Genomic DNA, 23,981 nt, shown 5'->3' with positions numbered 1-23,981 from the left:
ATCGCAGATTTTTTGATAATCTAATGAACGGTTAGCAAGAAAATAGCCTTAGATCACATTAGAGACTTGCTGTTGTGTAGCAGAACCAACGTTCATGTGAAAAATTAAATCATGGCTTTGTTTAACGGCCTGATAAACATTAGGTATGAACAACAGTGACGAATAGGTCTAAGTTCTCATATATGAGAACAAAATATAGACAAAACTAAAGCGATCTCATCAAATCGTACCATTTCAGATTCCTTAAGGTGTAAATTTATAGCAGGATGGGTCAACGTTGAATGGAAAAATAAGAATTTGATCGCGTCAACAGAAGATGGTGGCTGTTTTAAGGAATTTTGAGCTCTAAAACTATGTAAAATAAGTGTATTTGGTATGGGAAATATGTTCGGAGTCCACCAGAGTATCCAAGATAGCGGTCCCAAAGTCCAAGATAATGGCCCAGTATTCAAGTTAGTGCCTATTTTATAGGATTTTTGATTCTTGCATTATGGGCATATTTTGTATGAAAATATGTCCAGAATTCAAAATTTCTAATCAGAAAATCCAAGCTGTGCGCTGTTTCACAAGGTCTGCAATATGACTATAGTTTGAATGGGGAAGAATGCCGGTCTTCGTCCAAAACTGGTAACCAGAAAATCATAAACGACATGCCAAAATTCAATGGTGACTATTTTATTTAATTTTAGGTGCATAGTCCAAAAATGAATACCAGAACATCCAAGATGGTGTCTCAATGTTCAAGATGGCGGTTAGTTTCCTCTCCTCTTCTTGGCGTAACGTCCTCACTGGGACAAAGCCTGCTTCTCAGCTTAGTGTTCTATGAGCACTTCCACAGTTTTTAACTGAGAGCTTCCTCTGCCAATGACCATTTTGCATGCGTATATCGTGTGGCAGGCACGAAGATACTCTATGCCTAAGGAAGTCAAGGAAATTTCCTTTACGAAAAGATCCTGGACCGACCGGGAATCGAACCCGTCACCCTCAGCATGGTCATGCTGAATACCCGTGCGTTTACCGCCTCGGCTATATGGGCCCTTCAGTTTAGTTGGGGTAGATATCCGGAGTCATAAAATGATGACCGGAAAATCTAAAATGACGTTTCAAAATTTCTCGGCTTCATGACACTTGTTTGGTTTGAGTTTTGGATCGTTGTCTTATATGTTCTGAATATTGGATGTTATGCAAATATAAAATGTATCCATATTGAGTAGATTTAGCAAGCAGTTTTCATTTTGTATTTATGTCAATTTCATCAACATGTCGCTCGAGTTTTGTTGTAAGGCTATATTAAAGCACGAGAAAGGCACCATCACCGCTAGGTGGATTAATTAGGGTTTTTTTCTTACGGTACATGGGCTACACCAAGTTCAACGACAGATATTAGCAGGAGCTGAGTAAGCTCAACGAGATAAACTTGAATTTGAATGGTCTCAAATTTGGACATTTAACAACAAAGCTTGTTGTTATTACTCTTCGTTATTGGATCATCTTACCTGAGTAAATGGAATACAAATTACTGAAATATAATTGAAAATGAATAATACATATAGCAACGGCTGGTAAATTCCATCTGTTCATTAAAATGTACAACTGATTACTGGCAAGTAATATGGCACCCATCAGAAAACGGCTCCATGAACTAAACAATATGTAGACGCATGGTTGCTGATAGTTTGCTATTTAAACTCACCATCATAGCTGCGCAACATTCACCTTGTCACTCTCTGGCCTACACTACCGAGGTTTGTATACTCCGGAGAAGCAGGCGACTTAAGACGTTGGTGAATAGGTTCCGTCTTAAGATTGAACTGCAAACAGCCTCACTTGTGTTAGGCAAACGAACGATCACGGACGAGATAAACCTGATTCAAATGTTTTCCAACTTCATACGAATCTCGCGCTCTTTCGAGATAAACCTTTAAAAAGTATCTTCTGAAGAATCAAGTATGATGTCATCTAATCAATCATAAGGTTTTTTGTACCTCCGTGCTATAATATCTATTTTTATGCTTGCCTTTTTGATATCGTAACGGCCTACTTTTCTTCACTCGGCAAGCCTCGTTGGATAAATGCACGACTCCTGCTGAAAAAATCAACTTTTTGCAACTCGTTGCATAAATAACTATAATCGTCTTATTTTGGATCGTTTGCATTATGTCCACTTGCGTATGGAATCATTCACGTAGTTGAGACCCTTTGAGATAATCATGAATGGGATCGAAGCTGAAATACTAAATTTTATTCCAGCGGAATAATTGCTTTCCTTTTTTGCGTTTGATTCAAAATATGAATAAATTGCCAATTACATCAACTTCTATCATTATTTTACTCTCCAACTCTCTCCACAGTTCGCAGAAACCGGTAATCAATCGCTGAGCGTCCTATCTTTCACACCAAAGGTGGATGACGACGGGAAATACCTGACCTGCCGGGCGGAAAATACCCTCATTCCCAACAGTGGCATCGAAGACAAATGGAGGCTCGTGGTGCATTGTAAGTGTTATTATGTTCCTCTTTGCTCATATAGACTAGAGAGAAGGCCAAAACATCAGGAAAACGTGCAATCCAGCGAAAGTGCGAGAAAAGGAAGAAAATCATTGCTTTTTCTATAGAAGCGCTCCTTTGTGCCAATTTCCTGTTCATCATCGACGAATCATCATAATCAACTGCATGGCATCGTCTTCGATTGAGGTGGCCAAGGTGAAAAAAAAATATTCATTACGTGCGCCAGACAACTGATTTTCCTTTCACGGGGAGGGAACGCGAAAAATTCAGAGATTGAATAAGCGCAGGAAGAAGGAGCCATTTGCCTTCGAATCATTTTCAATTCAGCGTTTTCCTGTGATTTTTTTATTGGTCTGTTCATTAAATGTAATTTTCATTCATTGATACTTTTTTGTTGTCGTTGTTGGTAATAACTTTTCGTCCATTCTTTGTCTCCGCTGGCAACCGGGAGGTTAAGTTTACGCACAACAGAATGAGAATAGCTGATTTAAATAATTTATTGGCTTTGAATTTAATTTTTAGTCAATACACCAATGTTATGTTTGTTGATAGTTTGGCTAAAGGTCTTTTTTATGAAGCAATCATTCGAGTTTTCGATTGCTTCACTCTATCTTCTAGACAAGATGAGAAAGCCAAAGCTAATTTGGATTATAACACACTCACCTAGAATCGAACCAATATATTGAGTCCAGGTAAAATGGTACTTACCAAAAAGAATTGCTAGCATGATGAGGTAAAATTGCATAAAAAAGCTTGAATACTGCTCATCAAACAGCGTCGACACGGTTTATTTGACTAGCTGTACTTCTCTTGCTCAAATGAAGTGCTCATGAAATAAAGTAAAAATAGAAGATAAAATTCACAATGAGGTAATACATTTCGATCGATTTTTTCGTTTAGCATTTGAATACTGTTTAAATGACATTGTTAAAATGAATTATGCCGATCCTTTTTCTTAGATCATGGCACATTAATTAATTGCTATCAATGTCTTGATATTGTTTGTACCTAATTTACTCAACGGGAAAATACTATTGCACTGTATCACCAATAAACCAATGCGGCTGAAATTAGGACATTACATGTTATAAGTTTTTGCAGGCCGGGATTAAGTATTGTGGGGCCCGGGGCCGGAGCAGTTGTGGGGACCCCTCGGAACAAAAGCGATGAGCAAAAAAAAGGTTCTTTGTTTTCAAACAGTATTTGAGCAATCTGAAACATAAAGTTATTTGGAGTAATAAACAAGGTAATAAAAAGGCCCAAAATATGTGAGACTGGCACAAGTAGGCAATATTGGTTCCATTCTATCTCTTCTTTATATAAATAATCTAGCGAACTTGAAATTGAGTAGAATTCCTTGATTGTCTACTGACGACACATCTCTTCCCCTCAAGATTTGTAATCTAAATGTAATAATTCTACAAATGAAGGAGGAACTGGCAATTTATCGAAAAAAATTACTTGAAAACATGTTGTCACTAAATCTCTCGAAACTAATAAACATTTTGCCCTTGTCTAAATACGTGCAGACGCGTTTCGACTGATCTGCGCAAGAAATCAGAACAGACGGAAGACGCGAGGCTCGAGTTTAGGTAATGATGCTCTTAGGACTCCCACAAGAGATATCTTTGGGAAAATATCTTTGCAAATCCAAGAAGAAATCGGCGAGGACATATTTTACAAACCCGTTTGATCAACCCGAACAATAAGTGTGTGTAGCAGACAAGTGAAGATCAATAGATCGAAAAGTTTGTGTTGTCCAGTTCTCTCAGTGAGTGACCATCCCGCGCATGTAGCACGTGATTATAGCTACGAAAAGAGAGAACACAACAAACTGTGTAAAACTTCATCCTTTCTGCTACCACTGCCGTTTATCGGCGTACTTTGCGAATGGGTGACCAAAACAAATGTGAATAGGTGGAAATTGCGTCTACGATGATTTCCCCCAACGGGGGCGACCTGAGAGGGTCCTTGGGCCCAAGACTTCCACTTTTCATGGACCCGCAGAACGAGTTTGGCAGAGTAACAATTTTGCATGACAGGAATTGCTGGTGCAGATCTACCTGTACACCCGTACCTTATCGGAAAAAGCGTTGAACTTGCAGTTGGGGCAGTTGGGCAGTCCGCTGTTGAATCAGCATCGAGTGATCAAACGAAACGGTACACTCTCCGAGTCCGTAACCCGGTGCATGTGGAAAAACTCCTCAAAATGTCCAAGCTCATAGACGGTACACCAATCACCATCACGACACACCCAATACTTAATGTGAGTAAATGTGTGATTTTTTCGAAGGACGGCATACGGTACACAGAAGACGAATCCATGGCAAAACTGAGCTCGCAAAATGTAATCAAAGTGCAAAGGATGACGCGAATGGAGGATGGCCAGCGTGTTAACACGCCAATGGTAATATTAACTTTCAATCAAACGACCTGCCCAGAATATGTGAAAGTAGTGCTCCGAGTCGACACCCGTCCCTTCTACCCAAATCCGCTTTTGTGCTACAGTTGCTTTAATTACGGCCATTCGAAGATGCGATGTTCTAGCCCGAGACGCTGCTACAACTGCCCCACCGAGTTCCACGACGATGATTGCCAAGAATCCGCCTTCTGCTGCAATTGTCAAGGCGAACACCGTCCTGCAAGCCGGAAGTGTCCCATCTATAAGAAGGAAGCTGCCATTGTGAAACTCAAGGTCGACAGCATTATAACGTACCCTGAAGCGAGACGACGAATCGAAGAGAGTAATGTTACGTACGCACAGGCTGCCGCCCAACCCCGACTGGATACTTCGAAGATAGAAGCGCTAATGGAAGAAAACAAATAGAAAGATGAAATTATCAACAAGCTGATTGCAGACAACAACAAGAAGGACGAAACAATCCTCAAACTCCTCGAGGACGTGAAACAGAAAAATCAGCAATTGGAAGATTTGGTACACAAAGTTGACTCTCTGCAATCCAGCTTAATCGCACTGTCCAGTAGCATTCAAGGCACGCCTGGAACATCCACTGCACCAGCGAGAACTCCTAACCGTCAATTCAAAGTTATTGCAAGAATCGAGAGATTCATAGAAATAACGAAACGTAAACTTAGAGCAGAAGACAAACATCCACGGCGATCCAAGCGTCTCCAGAATACCTCGCCAGGAATCAGAAGCCCACCCGCAAAAACCACCGAATCACCGACATCCGACATCGACTTAGATGCGATAATAGAATTCGAAGAAGAAGTAGAGGATAGCTCCGACATCGAGACCGTAGCAGAACAACAAAATCAGCAAACCCAACATGCCCACCTCTAAAAAGTCCAAGCCACCTACCAATCTAACTCAAACTATCCACCACATGCAACACCCCACAACACAGATTGAAACAAACGCCGATAGGTTTGGAAGCGGGGAAAGTGTAGTACCCCTCCCACTCCCCCAAGAGGGAGCGCAACTAAGTGGAGGACCTGTCCGGGAAGTCATACCCCAACCCGCAGACGGGAAATCTCTCAGTGCGGCCTATGAGGTCCTACGAAAAGTGAACAAAAACAATCATTCATGTCCATCGATCTCGCCAGCAATCAGCAACATTTCTGCGAACCCGGATTTCAACATCATCGATGTTTCCATGGGTTTGGGAAACTCTAGGCCTTTCCCTGCACCAACCCTGACCGTGGATGTACCGCAACCCTGTGATAATCCCACGGCGGCAGTTGGTGTGGGGGGCCTGTTATCTCCGGCAAGTACACGTGTTGATTCCCCAACCCCTCCGTATATGTATCCACCCAACGTTTCAGACGCTGCTCACTTGCGAAGGCACTGCCAGAATGCAACAAGATCATCTAGAAAACAACCACTTCCAGCATCGGTTTAATCTAACGCGCAGGCCTACGATCGGTTATATCGGCGTCAACAAATTCCTTTAAGTAGTCGTCCAACATCAACGGTAATTGCCACTCCACCAGACACCGAATCTGCCCTACCGGACCGTCAAATCTTCGTCAACACCCAATATAGCCCATGCTCTTCAGATTCGGTATCCCTTGTTGAGCAGCTCAAAACAACTCGTATTGCACTCCAATGGAACATACATGGTCTGTTCAACAACCTAAACTATCTTCAACTGCTAACTCGAGGTAACCCACCGCAAACTCTTGCACTCCAAGAAGTCCACTGCCGTGATTCAGAAAGTCAGAAATGTCGCAATCGCGGTTCTCCAAACGATTCCTCACACTCCAGTGCCACTAGCTACTCCACTCATAGCACTCGCTGCCAAAATCGATCTACCATTCCAGCACACAATTGTCTCCATTTACCTACCGCAGAATGGAACCAATAGCCTTGAAAATGACCTCCAAAATCTAATTGAACAACTAGAAAAGCCGTACATAATTCTAGGAGACCTAAACAGTCATCATTACGCATGGGGTTCAGTAAAAACCGACAAAAGAGGTATCGCAATCCTTAACTTCGCTGAGAAGAATGATCTGACAGTGCTGAATGATGGTCGTACGAGGCTCCCAGACATCTCACATAGATGTCTCACTCATTTCAAGTAAGATAATCAGCCGTCTTAAATGGACCATCCACGCTGACCTAATGGGTAGTGACCACTACCCAATCGAAATCGAAAGCAGCCATTCCCCACCGAAAACGACAAGACGCCCCAGATGGCGCCTTGAGGAAAGTAACTGGGAAGGGTTTGAAAACGATATTCTTTCCTCGGTAAACCTCGAGCATGTATATGAACCAGACGAGCTGTGTAAACTTATTTACGACGCTGCCAAAACCAACATACCCAGAACAAGCAGCAAGCCAGGCTCAAAAGCCTTCCATTGGTGGAACGAGGCCACAAAAGCGGCTGTCAAAGCTCGCAGGGAGGCCTTGAGAAAGTTGAAGCGCACTCCACTAAACCACCCGGACTGTAATGAATCCCACGTATGCTATCAACGGCTAAGAAACCAGTGTACCAGATGACATAGTACGAAGTGAAAAAATAAGTCTTGGGAAAAATTTCTCGACGGCTTTGACAGCAGCCAATCTTCTACCGAAATGTGGCGACGTGTAAGCGCACTGCGTGGTAAAAGGAGAGCACAAGGAATAGGAATTCAGAAAAATGGAGTTGTATCACGCGATCCCATTTTCGTGTCGGATGCCCTAGGGCAATACTTCTCGGAACTATCATCCCACGCAGCGTATGATCAGAAATTTCTACTAGCACAAGCAAAATCGCAATGTACGACTACTAGATTTGCTATAACTGACGACGTAGACGACATGGACTTCAACAAACCCTTCACATTACCCGAACTCTTGTACGCTATGGATTCCGCCAAAGGAAAGTCTGCAGGAGCGGATGACATCAGCTATCCCCTTCTCAAACACCTTCCGCCAAGTGTCAAAATCTGCTTTCTGGACAGTATCAACGAAACATGGACCAACGGCACATTCCCGAAAACCTGGAGACATAGTCTAGTGGTTCCGGTACCACAAAAGAAAATCGGATCGACTGACCCCCGTGATTATCGCCCTATAGCCCTCACAAGCTGTGCATTTAAAATCATGGAACGCATGGTAAACAGACGCCTCGTTACAGTTCTCAGTGAACATAATCTTCTGGATCAACGCCAACATTCGTTCCTTAAAGGTAGAGGAACCGGATCTTATCTCGCAGCTCTAGGTCAAACAATCGATGATGCCTTAACAAACGACTTGCACGTGGACATTGCGGCTTTAGATCTTTCCAAGGCCTATAATAGAGTCTGGCGGCCTGCAGTTCTGCGGAAGCTCATCGACTGGGGCTTTATCGGAAATATGGGAAAATTCGTCCAGAATTTCTTGCAAGATCGAACATTCCAGGTATTGATAGGTAACTCACGCTCCAATATATTTGCAGAGGAATCTGGAGTACCACAAGGCTCGTTAGCCGTAACATTATTTTTAGTAGCAATGAATTCTGTTTTCGACAACTTGCCTAAGGGTATATTCATATATGTCTACGCGGATGATATTATAATAGTGGTGGTTGAAGAAGCCTAAACTAATTCGACGGAAACTACAAGCGGCCGTGAGAGCAGTCGCTAAATGGGAAGATAAAGTCGGCTTCACTATGGCAGCAGAAAAATGTTCGATATCACACTGTTGCACAGCAAAACATCATCCATGGAACAACCCCGTGACAGTCGCAGGGAAACAAATACCGTTTAAAAAAGAACTGCGAATCCTCGGAGTGACTTTTGAATGCAGATGTAACTTCCGGAGTCACTTCAGCCTCACAAAAAAGGAGACGGAATGTAGACTACGACTACTAAAGGCAATCAGCGGAAGACACAAAACCAATAACGGAAGACCACTGCATACAGTGGGCTCCAATATCGTCGTCATTAAGCTGCTCTATGGACTGGAAATCACCATTCGAGCATACAGTGATATGATCCTCGCCCTCAGTCCCGTTTATAACAAGGTAATACGAATCACTTCAGGGCTACTTCAGGACTACACCCAGCTCGCCGATGGAACCAAACAGGGCTCAAGATTGACTGGACAATGAAGCGTGCAGTCCGGGGACATGCCCGCAAAAGTCTCCGCTGAACTCAACAACTTGCTGAACAATAAGTATAGTGCACACGTAAAAATCTTCACGGATGGTTCTCGAGCGAATGAGACTGTTGGTATCGGAGTCTATAGTACCACTCTTCATTTCGCACGCGCAGTACCAAATGAGTTCTCCGTATTCTCTGCAGAGGCCGCCGCTATATATCTTGCCCTCAGACAAATCAACGACCCCGATAGGCATACAATAATACTATCAGACTCTGCTAGTGTTTTATCGTCCTTAGAAAATCCCAGACAAACGCATCCACTGATACAGTTAATTGAAGACATCACTCCCGCGAATACAACGCTCTATTGGATACCAGCACATTGTGACATAAAGGGCAACGAAGCAGCTGACAACTTGGCATGCCTTGGAAGAGACTCAGCAATGTGGAACCTCCATGTACCTGGTCTTGATGTACGTAGCGCTATCATACGTGGAATTCATCGTACTTGGCTTCAACAATGGCTCTCAAACCGAGATATATTTCTTAGGAAGATTAAAACTGATATTGGACAGTGGAATGACCGTAAGGACCGTAAAGAACAGAAAACACTGTCCCGCCTGAGAGTGGGTCATACCAGAACTACTCATCCGCACTATATTTCAGCTAATCCCAGGCCAACCTGTCCGATTTGTGTTGTACCTCTAACGGTAGAACATATATTAGTTAATTGTCCCCAATATGAAGAAGTGCGGATAAGCATAAATCTACACACCAGCATCTTTAGTATTCTACAAAATGACCAGTTGAAGAAACAAAACTCATACATTTCCTAAAAACACTAACCTATATTCTAGAATTTAAGTAAGTTGTAATACTGCAGTTTTTTTCCCTCCCGTAAAAGAGGTGAACCAGCCGTAGGCCCTGAAAACCTCTATAATAAAGAAACAAAAAAAAAGCTCGTCTGTACGCCTCGAAGCGTGATCGTGTACTGTCAAAATCTTAAATGTTTTTGTATTCTATAGACAACGGCGGGGTTGAACTTTTTTTTTTGCCTGTATTAACGAGATTTTTAACCTTAGGCTAGTTCATCTCGGGACCCACGTTTTACTTCCCTTCCGAAAGAAGAACCCACATATTGTGAGTATGTCGGGAGTGGGATTTGATCCCAGGTCCTCGGCGTGAAAATCTAGTTTCTAACCACCACACCAGGTCCGATCCAGGGGTTGAACTTCGTTGTAGAGTTCTTGGAAGAATTGTAATTGCGATTAGAATAGAAAATGGATTCTTACAGAAATTTCACGGCGAATATATTTTTGATAGTCAGCTCGAATTAAAATAAAAAAAACCCAAATTAATCCACCTAGTGGTGATAGTGCCTTTCTCGTCGTATATGTTCACACGATCTTCCCGTTGACGTAAGTAAAAGTGTTTCTGATTTTTTTTAAGAAAAGCAAGCATTTTATCAGAGCCATCATTAAATTGACTTAAAACTTATTGATGACACATAGTCCGACGTTGTGTTCAGCGTATAAGTAGAGCTGAATGATATCAGATTTCTCAGTTGACTGCTTGAGTACTTTCGCTAACATTGGGAGCTGATCAATATCAAGACGATACTAACAAGCTAAGATATAATTTTTACACAATCACAGATCACTTTGCGGTCTTCGATAAAGTTTTTTTCTGCACATTCTAGGTTATATTTTATTGACCGTTGAAAACAAGAACGTAGTGAGTATAGTGAGACGTCTGTTTGTATGTGGGGTTTGGGTTTTGGTTGGCGGGAGTGTAATGAAACGGAAGAAGAAAGAAAATCATTCCAGACGAGAGCACGTTTGAACGGCACGAAACACACACATACACGAAGGGAAATGAAAAATATTTGAATGAGTGATGATGGTGGAGGGAAAAGAACAAGTGAATCAAATGGTGCATTTTTCTTTTCGGTCATCGCTACTGGTGATGCTCATTTGGCGGAAGGTAAGGTGATGTTGCCAGTGTGAAAAGTACGAAGAACGTTGTGAAGAGTTTCTCACTTAGAAGTTTGAGAGCAGTCGGTTGGTGTGGTGTTGGGAGGGATAATATTTGAAAACGTAAGGAGAGAGGGGGCCTTTTTCTAGTTGTGCGACGGCAGTGTGAATTAGGAAGCAAACAGATTGGCCGAGGTGCGGATGAGAAAAAGTGAGAGATGGTCGAATTAGAAGTTTTATTTCCACAATTCGAACAATTTGTCAATGAAAGTGAGTGTCGAGCATTGTGAGAGTGGGTTCTAACGAGGTGGGTTTGAAGAAAAAATACAAGAGAGAAGCATTATAATATTGTGTTTAAGTAGTGGTTTAAGAAGGGGCTTATTTCTGTATTAGTGAATGGGTCACGAGGGGTAATATTCATTTTCAGCTGAGGGTGGATGGTAGAAAGATGTATCGTCTACACTCTTAAACGAAACAACACAGGCTTACGTACAATTCACACATATCTGTGTATTACTGGATCGGCCTCTACCTCTGTGTCAGGAGTGCACAGTTGCTTCTCTTGCAAAAGAATTAAATCGAAACTGACAAAAAAGGAAATCAACGAGAACTGGTAAGATCGTTTCATATGCAGTAACCTTTTAAACCAACTAAATACGCGCCAGAATCAGAAACTGTTTTTTGATTCAGGAAGTATGATCTCATCTCATATATCAATTTGATATGTGGATGATATTATGCGGGGCTTATTGTATATGAAAATGACCTCAGAATGCACGTGTAGGAACAGGCATTCTCGAAATGGGTTGTTGGATTTGCAGTAGAGCTACCACCTTCCATCTCCCGGATTAAAATTGTTTACAATGTTTATTACAGAAAATTAAAAAAAAACAAATGTAGACAAATTTCTTCCATAAAAGCACTGCCGGTCAGTGGGAGATGGATTGTACACACACACACACACACACGTCTGTTTGTATGTGGGTTTAATATGTCAAGATTTTGTTCTCTTACACATATTTATCGCTTGCATTGATTTTATTTACTTTCGTAGTTCCGGCGAAGCATCAAGCGCTGGTTGTGTAACCCTACCGGTAGTCTCTAATGTGGTATGAGTCTATTTTCTAGTTAAGTTCTAGTTAACCAGTCAGAGTCATTAACAGTCGTCGAACAGGTTGGACGCGTTTTTAATTTGCTCCGTTTAAAGTAAGCCGCGCGCGATTTAATTTAATTTGTTTTTTTTTTTTGTGTCCGTTATTGCTGCGTAAGTGAATCATGCCGTGCGCGATAATTAATTGCACCGTAAGTGACGACAAGCACGTTTGGTATTGCAGTGGCTCGTGCGGGAAAAAATTCCATGCTGCATGCGTCGGCGCCCAGAGGAATCACGAGAAGAGCATTCTTACATATATGCTTCCTTTATGCTACGAATGCCAGAAACGTTTTGTATTAGAGGTCAATTTTGACAAGCTCTACAGTCAGCAGCAGGAGAGCATCAAACTTAACAAGCTAGTACTGGAATCTAATCACAAGCTAGCAACAAAATTTAACAATTTAAACATCGGTGATGGTTTTGAAAGCATGGAAATGCTTCTCAGTGAACTTAAAACTGCCGTCATTGATAACAACAACGCTATTAAGCAAAATGACCTGAATTCGGGTGCCAAGAATGATGAGGTTGCAATAAAAAACCACCTCACATCGCTGTTCGATATTTCGATGCAGGCTACGAAAAATAACATAATGCAATACGTAGAGGCATTGACCATTGACCTAACAAGAGAACTTCAGAATATTTGTTCTGAATTTGAAAAGGTCAGTGGTCTAATCATTGACATGGCCAATCACTGCTCAGAACACAATTCAAGTCAAACGAATCTAACTGCAACAGCAGATATCGTTGATGAATTGAAAACACTTAGCAGCGCATTGGGAAATAAGACTGCTGCCTCACAAAAGGTACAATCACCTCCCAGCCTGGAGGTAGAATTATCCACACAAACAACTAACTCTGGATGGCGTAAACTTGGTAATCGCAATGTGTGGAAGGCGGACTGGTCGGAATACGATGCGCGCGAACTACGTCGCCTTCATCAACAAAAAGCTGCAGATAAGGCAAAATTGAGGAAGAAGCGTAATCGTAGGAAGCAGCAATACGTTGAAAGTAACAATAGCAGAGCCTACCCCAACCGTAATCAAACACATAAACGCAGCAATGATAAACGAAACACCAATGACCTACCATTGGATAAAGAACTGTTGGCCGCCGCAAAGGAGCGATTTTCAGGACCTCCACCCGCACCATATAGACCAACTATAAGATTTCAAAGAGGAGAAGTGCTGAACCCGTACCCTGCTGACGAACGGAACCCTTACCTCTCGGATGGACAAACCTCTAGCAATGGAACAAATTCGATGACCCATAGAAACAGTCCAAAGACCTCTTATAGAAATGCTGCAGCCACACCAGTGCATGTTAACGGTATCCGCACCACCGACGATCATCCAGAACCACGAGTGAACAGACCCTGTTGCTGTCAGTGTTTTCACTAGATTTGACGCATTCCCTAGATGAAGGTAACAATAGTATATTTACATGTAGCAGATGTATTGTTACTAATTTACATAATGACGATAGTGAAATGAATATTGATGGTATTTTAACTGTTAATGAACAATTACCAATAATTAATAATAATAATCATGTAATCTCTGAAATTGACAAGCTATCATCGTTTACTAAGAACTCACCTGCTACTGAAATAGTTATCTATTGCCAAAACTTTAATCGTATGAGTAGCGCATCAAAGTTGAATGCAATTCATAAAAATATATTGAGTTCAAATTATTCAGTTATACTGGCCACTGAAACTAGCTGGAGTGACAGTGTCAAAAACGAAGAAGCTTTTGGTAGCGATTATAATGTGTTTAGAGACGACCGTGACCTAGTATTAAGCCAAAGACCATCTGGAGGAGGAGTACTCATTGCAATCTTAATTAAGTATAATTCGGAACATATAATTTCACCAAAATTTAAAGAGTTCGAACACGTGTGGGTCAAAACTAACATTGATGGTGAAACTCACATTTTTGCCTCAGTTTATTTCCCACCTGATCAAGCATGCAAATCAACTTATGAAAAGTTCTTTCAAACAGCCGATGAAATTGTGTCTCGGCTTCCTCCTGAATATAAAATACACATATATGGTGACTTTAATCAGCGTGATGCAGACTTTATTCCTGATGCAGAAAATGAGAGTATTTTATTGCCAGTTATTGGTGACAATGATACATTACAATTTATTTTTGAGAAAATTGCCTTTCTAGTTCTTAATCAAATAAATCACGTGAAAAACGAACAAAACAATTTCTTAGATTTTTTACTGACGAACACACACGAAGATTTCTGTGTAATTGAATCTCTTGCACCTCTATGGAAAAACGAAGTATTTCATACGGCAATTGAGTACTCTGTATTTGTACATAATAATAGCATTCCCATCGAATGTGAATATGAAAATGTATTGGATTTCAACAAAGCAAACTTTGACAATATCAAGGCTAAATTAAATAGGACAAATTGGCAATCTATTTTAAGGAGTCAACAAAGTATTGATTGCGCTGTGGGAGTTTTTTACGAAATATTATCTGGTATTATTCAAGAAGAAGTTCCGCTTACGAAAAAGCGACGAAATTACAATTCCAAAAATCCAATTTGGTTCAACAAACAAATTCTGAATTTGAAAAATCGAAAGCAGAAGGCTCATAAAACATATAGAAAATACGAAAATCAAGAAAATTTGATGAAGTATTTGAACATTTGTAATCAACTTAATACAGCAATGTCTTCTGCTCTTTCTGATTATAATGTAAAAACTGAAAGTGAAATTAAGTCATGTCCAAAGAACTTTTTCAATTATGTTAAATCCAAGTTAAAGTCAGCCAGTTTTCCGGCCAAAATGACATTAGACGAAAAAGAAGGACGTAATTCAGAAGACATTTGCAATCTTTTTGCATCATTCTTCCAAGAAACTTACACAAATTTTTCAGATAACGATCGTGATTTTGAATACTTTTCTTATTTTCCTGATTTTCCAAACGATGTTAGTGTCAGTCACATTAATGTTAAAGACATTTTTGCTAGATTAAATGACCTAGATATCACAAAAGGTTCTGGACCAGATGGAATTCCTCCATCTTTCTTAACCTTCCTCAGTCCCTAAAAAAAAGTTACAAATAAGACCCTGGGGTCATTTTTGACCCCAAACTTTGAACGGCTCTCAAAAATCAGTGGCTGGGCCGATTTTGATTTTCTTTGGCCCAAATGAAAGCCACACATGTCTAGTTTTCAAAACCCCCGGAGAGTTCCAGGTTTGGTCACTGTGGCCACCGGGAACCTGCTTCAACTGAAAAATGCCGCTTTAGAGACCCTAACTTTGGCAAGCTATAACTTTGCAACCAAACAAGTAATCAGGACCGTTCAAGAATCGTTGGAAAGGTATTCACGTGGACTTTGATTAAAGACATTAATATTGACTAATTCTTAAGAACCGGTTCCGGAAATCCGGAACATCCGGAAAGTAATGTTTTTCACGATAATGTGCTAGAAAGCACATTCATAGTATTTACAGGATAGAAGTTTTTGCATCAAACTTCTTTAGACCATAATACAATCTGTCGAGAACTATTTCTGTACGTTTCTGGTTATGTCCCGTCCTTCTGGAACCGGTTCCAGGGATCCCACAAGATGGCCAACGAGTTGACTGTAACGAAATTGAACGGTTTTCCGCGCTAAACACATCTGCGTTGGTTAACTCATGATGAAATCTCAATAATTTTACATACTCCATATTGTTGTGATATGTAAAAATATTGTTGGACATTGTGGTCTTATGTGGCCACCGGAGTGACCACCGGAGAAACCCGTATTGAGGGACTTCCATGTTTTTGCAACAAAGATAGGCATTCGACGGCTCTAACTTCATGATTTTTCATGGCCATGTGGCTTCTGGCATTAAATAGAAGAATTGACCATTCTGGTCTGTTTTGGCCACCGGAGTGACCACCGGAGTAATCCGTATTGAGGGAGTTTCATGTTTTTGCAACAAAGATAGGCATTCGACGGCTCTAACTTCATGTTTTTTCATGGCCATGTGGCTTCTGGCATTAAATAGAAGAATTGACCATTCTGGTCTGTTTTGGCTACCGGAATGACCACCGGAGATATCCGTATTGAGGGAGTTTCATGTTTTTGCAATAAAGATAGGCATTCGACGGCTCCAACTTTATGATTTTTCATGGCCATGTGGCTTCTGGCATTGAAAAGAAGAATTGACCACAATGGTCTGTTTTGGCCACCGGAGTGACCACCGGAGAAACTCGTATTGAGGGAGTTTCATGTTTTTGCATCAAAGATAGGCATTCGACGGTTCTAACTTCATGATTTTTCATGGCCATGTGGGGTCTGGCATTGAAAAGAAGAATTAACCATTCTGGTCTGTTTTGGCCACCGGAGTGACCACCGGAGAAACCCGTATTGAGGGAGTTTCATGTTTTTGCAACAAAGGTAGGCATTCGACGGCTCTAACTTCATGATTTTTCATGGCCATGTGGCTTCTGGCATTGAAAAGAAGAATTGACCACAATAGTCTGTTTTGGCCACCAGAGTGACCACCGGAGAAACCCATATTGAGGGACTTCCATGTTTTTGCAACAAAGGTAGGCATTCGACGGCTCTAACTTCATGATTTTTCATGGCCATGTGGCTTCTGGCATTGAAAAGAAGAATTGACCACAATAGTCTGTTTTGGCCACCAGAGTGACCACCGGAGAAACCCGTATTGAGGGACTTCCATGTTTTTGCAACAAAGATAGGCATTCGACGGCTCCAACTTCATGATTTTTCATGGCCATGTGGCTTCTGGCATTGAGAAGAAGAATTGACCACAATAGTCTGTTTTGGCCACCGGAGTGACCACCGGAGAAACCCGTATTGAGGGAGTTTCATGTTTTTGCAACAAAGATAGGCATTCAAAGGCTCATGATTTTTCATGGACATGTTGCTTCTGGTATTAAATAGAACAATTGAATATTCTGGTTCGCTTTGGCCACCGGAGTGACCACCGGTGAAATTCGTATTGAGGGAGTTTCATGTTTTTGCAACAAATAGAGGCATTCGACGGCTCTAACTTCATGATTTTTTATGGCCATGTGGCTTCTGGCATTAAAAAGAAGAATTGACCATTCTGGTCCGTTTTGGCACTGTCTCGGTCCACGGCGACGGCGACGACGACGACGACGAAGTGATGATGAAGAATAAATTAACGACAGTTTGGTTTTTGGGAGACCACGCAAAGTAGTTGGAACGAAACGAGGATAATGATCGAGCATATGATGATGAGGATCAACAACGGGGCGCAAGAATTTTTTTAGGGGTTACCAATCGTGATGTTGTCAGAGGCGTAGCTGGATGTTCATCATACGTTATTTATTTATCAGCGCAAATATTGTGTATACGACAGTTGTGGAAATTTTACTATATGTACTGTTGTTGAAAGCTTTATTGAATTAAGGCTCTGATTCATTTGACGGACTTTGTGGTTTGATGTTTAATGTTCCTGATTACTCCTGGGCACTGGGTTTTACCCCTGGTCCTGGCCAGTCTCTTTCAACCTATTTTATAACTTTGTATATACAGTCGAGACTCTTATAAGATCACTGGTCGCGGGGCGCAATAGGAATCCGCTTAATAGGAGACTAAGAGCTTATAGGTTTTCGGCCTTTTGGGGGTATGGCCTATTATCCCGGGTGTGTTAAGAGTTAGCGCAATACTTTCTTCGGCAAAGTTTTAGGGCTTGATAAGATCTACCATTTAGAACTTTGGTTCATAGGATTAGTTGGCAACTTGGCCGCTAGAGGGACCATCAACAGTTTGATGCTAAATTGCACTACAGAAACCATATCAGGTTGTCAAGCAAACGTTACGATATGCGACAGCTCAAGACCCTGATAATTTGGAAGGATAGTGTCTTCGGAAAAGTTGTTGGGTACGCCAATAACTTACTGACGATGAGTTGCGAAGTTCAAAATTCCTCCACTGGGCGGCGCTAGTGAATATGCAAATTTTAGAAATTTCATAGCTCAGAATCCTGATAACTTACGAAGTTGGTGTCTTCGGCAAAGTTGTTCAGTATGACAAAAACTAACATAAAAATTGACACTTGTTTCGCAATTCTGCCACTAGGCGGCGCTAGTGAACATGCAAGTTTTATAAAACTTATAGCTCAGAATCCTAATAACTTGGAAAGTTGATGTCTTCGGCAAAGTTGAGCAGTATGACATAAACTTACATTAAAAAAAACACATGTTTCAAAATTCTGCCACTAGGTGGTGTTTACCGTTTTTTCGTCTTTTTTCGACTTTTTTTGTAATTTTTTGGCTTGGCAAAACTAGTGTCGCTCCCCCCGATAACTTATTTAGTTGGTATCTTTGGAAAAGTTAATCAGAATGACATAAACTTTCATAACAATAAACACTTGTTTCGCAATTCTGCCACTAGGTGGAGCTAGTGACCATGCAAATTTTAGAAATCTCATAGCTCACAATCCTGATAACTTAGAAAGTTGGTGTCTTCGGCAAAGTTGATCAGTATGACATCAACTTACATAAAAATAAACACTTGTTTCGCAATTCTGCCACTAGGCGGCGCTAGTGAACATGCAAATTTTAGAAAACTCATAGCTCAGAATCCTGATAACTTAGAAAGATGGTGTCTTCGGCAAAGTTGATCAGTATGACATAAACTTACATAAAAATAAACACTTGTTTCAAAATTCTGCCACTTGGCGGCGTTTACCGTTTTTTTTTCGACTTTTTTTTGAAGTTTTTCGGCTCAGCAAAACTAGTGTCGCTCCCCCCGATAACTAAGAAAGTTGGTGTCTTCAGCAAAATTGACCAGTATGACATAGACTTACATAAAACGGAAACCTTGTTTCGCAATTCTGCCATTAGGTGGCGCTAGTGAACTTGCAAATTTTAGAAATTGTATAGCTCAGAATCCTAATAACTTAGGAAGATGGTGTCTTCGGCAAAGTTGATCAGTATGACATAGAATTGCACAAAATGGGACACTTGTGACAGAATTCTGCCTCTAAGTGGCACCAGTAAACACGCAAATTTCAAAAATCTCATAGCTCAGAATTCTGCAATCTTGAAGAGACTGTATTCTTCATTGATGAGATACTTGGTTTGAAATTCTGCCCCTGGGCAGCATGCACATTTTATTAATTGTATACCTTGATGTCAGTCGGACTCGAAAGGATTCCTCCGTAGAACTTTAAGAGTATGCCAGTTGAAACTACTAGACGAATTATTTTTATTAAAAAAATTAAAGAATTGCGAAGTGTTCATAAAACTCACTAAATGGATAATATTTGTGACTGAATTCCTCGATTGCAGAACTTGATAATTCCCTAATTCAAGTGAAACATTGTGTGTCTTGCCCTTCTCCTACCAACTAAGACAACTTTTCATTCTGAAAAAGCTGACTTCACGTAAGTATAAGAAAATAGAGCCAGCAAGAAAGGAGAAAGCATATCAAGTACTAACAAATAATGTGGACATATCTAAAAAATAATGAAAAGAAACGATGTGATTTTCAAGAACAGTGAACATAGACGACCAAAACGTTAAGTGGTGTTAACCCTCTAATACCCAATCCCGCCTTTAGACGGGGTATAGTTTGAGCATTTTTGTAATTTTTGTTTCGTGGAAAATTAAACTTTTTATATTTTTGGCTGATATTTAGGACTGTTCTGTATATCTCAAAATGGTTTTTGGTGTATTTTGAAGCGTATTTACATTTTTTTAAAATCATTGAAAAATTGATGTTTTAGTCACCTTTTAGAAGTCATGGTTTATTTTGTATTAAATCGCTACAATTGACATATTTTAAATTTTTCCCAAATCATTCTATCCTTGTTTAATAGTTTAAGGGAATCGAATACACTCTAAAATTATTTTCCTTAAAATTACACGGAAAATAAAATTTTCTGTGAAAAAAATTTAAAATAATAATATTTCAACAATAATCGTAAAATCTCAAAATGTTTTCATCTCAAAAAATCCGTTCCCCAAATAGGCTTCCAGGAAAAATATAAAAGTGTAGGGATGTTCAAAAATAAAAATTAGAAAAATCAAAAACCGAAATTCACGAAATCGAGAATTTAAAAAAAATCATCTTCCAAAACATGTTTAAATCGATTTTAGATGACGAAAAATGATATTTTGTTCAAAACCAAAAATTTGGGTATTAGAGGGTTAACCAAAATATACGATGAAAGGTTTGTTTGTGAACCGAAGTAAAACTATCCTCAATTCTCGAACTAACCATATTACCATTGACAGTGCAGTATCAGACTACAAGAATCGCAGTATATTTTAACATGAATTGCCACTACTACAGAATAACCTTGTTGAACAATAAGAATTACAACTGAGCATAAAGATAATATGTCGCGTGTCGAAGCATGAAAATTGAGCCGTCGAAAGACTGCTTCTGGTGATAAATCTAGATAATATGAGCGTTTAAAAATAAACATAGGAGTTCCCTAGTATGTGTTTCTCCAGGGGGTCACTCCGATGGCCAAAGCAGACCAGAATAGTCAAAATAGTACACAATCATGAAGTTATAGCCGTCGAATGCCCATCTTTGTTGCAAAAACATGGAAGTCCCTCAATGCGATTTTTTCCGGTGGTCACTCCGGTGGCCAAAACAGACCAGAATGGTCAATTCTTCTATTTAATGCCAGAAGCCACATGGCCATGAAAAATCATGAAGTTAGAGCCGTCGAATGCCTATATTTGTTGCAAAAACATGAAACTCCCTCAATACGGATTTCACCAGTGGTCACTCCGGTGGCCAAAGCGAACCAGAATATTCAATTGTTCTTTTTAATACCAGAAGCAACATGTCCATGAAAAATCATGAAGTTAGAGCCTTCGAATGCCTATCTTTGTTGCAAAAACATGAAACTCCCTCAATACGGATTTCACCAGTGGTCACTCCGGTGGCCAAAGCGAACCAGAATATTCAATTGATCTTTTTAATACCAGAAGCAACATGTCCATGAAAAATCATGAAGTTAGAGCCTTCGAATGCCTATCTTTGTTGCAAAAACATGGAACTCCCTCAATACGAGTTTCTCCGGTGGGCACTCCGGTGGCCAAAACAGACCAGAATGGTCAATTCTTCTATTTAATGCCAGAAGCCACATGGCCATGAAAAATCATGAAGTTAGAGCCGTCGAATGCCTATCTTTGTTGCAAAAACATGGAAGTCCCTCAATACGGGTTTCTCCGGTGGTCACTCCGGTGGCCAAAACAGACCAGAACGGTTAATTCTTCTTTTCATTGCCAGGATCCACATGGCCATGAAAAAACATGAAGTTAGAACCGTCAATTGCCTATCTTTGTTGCAAAAACATGGAAGTCCCTCAATATGGGTTTCTCCGGTGGTCACTCCGGTGGCCACATAAGACCACAATGTCCAACAATATTTTTACATATCACAACAATATGGAGCATGTAAAATTATTGAGATTTCATCATGAGTTAACCAACGCAGATGTGTTTAGCGCGGAAAACCGTTCAATTTCGTTACAGTCAACTCGTTGGCCATCTTGTGGGATCCCTGGAACCGGTTCCAGAAGGACGGGACATAACCAGAAACATACAGAAATAGTTCTCGACAGATTGTATTATGGCCTAAAGAAGTTTGATGCAAAAACTTCTATCCTGTAAATAATATGAATGTGCTTTCTAGCACATTATCGTGAAAAACATTACTTTCCGGATGTTCCGGATTTCCGGAACCGGTTCTTAAGAATTAGTCAATATTAATGTCTTTAATCAAAGTCCACGTGAATACCTTTCCAACGATTCTTGAACGGTCCTGATTACTTGTTTGGTTGCAAAGTTATAGCTTGCCAAAGTTAGGGTCTCTAAAGCGGCATTTTTCAGTTGAAGCAGGTTCCCGGTGGCCACAGTGACCAAATCCGGAACTCTCCGGGGGTTTTGAAAACTAGACATGTGTGGCTTTCATTTGGGCCAAAGAAAATCAAAATCGGCCCAGCCACTGATTTTTGAGAGCCGTTCAAAGTTTGGGGTCAAAAATGACCCCAGGGTCTTATTTGTAACTTTTTTTATGGGAGCTCCCCTAGGGGTCGTCCAATGTTTTGGAAGGTTGGAAATGATAGTTTTCCACAAAAAAATAATTGTCTGAAAATTTCACATTTCTAGGCCTTTCGAAACAAAAGCTATAGCGAATTGAAATTCGGAAAAGGTCAAAAAAGACCCCAAGACCTTACTAAGGTTAAAACCATTAGCAGTTGAACTTACAACTCCATTATTTTGGTTATTTAACATGTCGCTTGAATCTGGTAAATTTCCGATGGAATGGAAAAAATCTTTCCTAATACCTATTTACAAGTCTGGTAAAAAATGTGATGTTCGAAATTATCGTGGAATTGCTATTATTTCATGCATACCAAAACTATTTGAATCGATCATCAACAGAAATGTTTTCGTTCAGATTAAAAATAGAATAACTAATTCTCAACATGGCTTCTTCAAAGGCCGTTCAACAGCCACAAACCTGCTTGAGTTTGTCAATTACTCTTTGAATGCAATGGAGAACGGTAATCATGTGGAAGCTCTCTACACTGACTTCAGTAAAGCATTCGATAGACTGGACATTCCTATGTTGATTTACAAGCTTGAAAAGATGGGGATTGCAACGGGGCTCCTCAGCTGGATCAAGTCTTATCTAACTGATCGTCAACAAATAGTGCGATTCAATGAGAAAAAATCAAAACCAATTAATGTCACATCTGGGGGTCCCCAAGGTTCACACTTGGGGCCTCTTCTTTTTATTCTATACGTTAACGATATCTCCTTTATACTAAAAAAACTAAATGTTCTTATATATGCTGATGACATGAAGCTGTTCCTAGAAATTAGAAATAAAGATGACGCCGATGTATTTAAGAATGAAATTCAAATATTCCATGTATGGTGTTCTAAAAGTTTATTGGAATTAAATGTTAAAAAGTGCAATCATATAACGTACAGTAGAAAACGATGTCCATCAGATGTCTCAATAAAGCTAGGCAATCAAATTGTTGAAAAATGTGAAAAAATAAGAGATTTGGGTATAATTTTAGACACAAAATTAACGTTTGTAGAACATTATAATACAATTATCCATAGAGCATATAATATGTTATCGTTTATAAAACGTTTTGGTTATAACTTTCAGGATCCATACACTATAAAAACATTATACATTGCGTATGTGAGATCAATATTAGAGTATTGTAGCGTTGTTTGGTCTCCTTACATGAAAAACCAAATTAATCCACCTAGTGGTGATAGTGCCTTTCTCGTCGAACATGTTCTCACAATCTTTCCGACAACGTAAGTCAAAGTGTTTCTGAATCCGAATATTTTTATAGAAAAGCAAGCATTTTATCAAAGACATCTTTGAATTGACTTAAAACTTATTGATTGCACATAGTCCGACGTTATGTTCAACGTATAAGCAGGGCTGAAAAATATCAGACTTCTCAGTTGACTGCTTGAGCACTTTGTTGAGCACCTTCACTAACACTGGAGGCTGATCAATATCAAGACGATACTAACAAGCTAAGCTATAACTCTTTATACAATCACAGATCACAATTTTTTTTTCTGGACATGTGGGCTATATCTTATTGACCGTTGAAAACAAGAGCGATAGGTAGTGAGTATAGTGCGACGTCTGTTTGTATGTGGGTTTAATTTGTTAGATTTTGTTCTCTTACACATATTTATCGCTTGCATTGATTTTATTTACTTTCGTAGCTCCGGCGAAGCACGAAACGCTGGTTGTGCAACCCTACCGGTAGTCTGTAATATGGTGTGAGTCTATTT

At 40.1% G+C, this 23,981-nt stretch overlaps 1 protein-coding gene across 2 annotated transcripts in view; it reads left to right on the top strand.

The window, feature by feature from the left end:
• The window catches only part of LOC115257165 (hemicentin-1), a 499,013-nt gene that overhangs the window by 381,563 nt on the left and 93,469 nt on the right, over positions 1 to 23,981 (top strand). For both annotated transcript variants that reach the window (XM_062846043.1, XM_062846044.1), the window contains one exon: positions 2,352 to 2,496. In XM_062846043.1, coding sequence (XP_062702027.1) covers positions 2,352 to 2,496 — 145 coding nt within the window. The remainder of the gene's footprint in view (positions 1 to 2,351; positions 2,497 to 23,981) is intronic.

This window comes from Aedes albopictus, chromosome 1, assembly GCF_035046485.1.
Source record: "Aedes albopictus strain Foshan chromosome 1, AalbF5, whole genome shotgun sequence".
Classification (NCBI taxonomy): Eukaryota; Metazoa; Arthropoda; class Insecta; order Diptera; family Culicidae; genus Aedes; species Aedes albopictus.
This window is presented reverse-complemented; position numbering and strand designations above follow the sequence as displayed.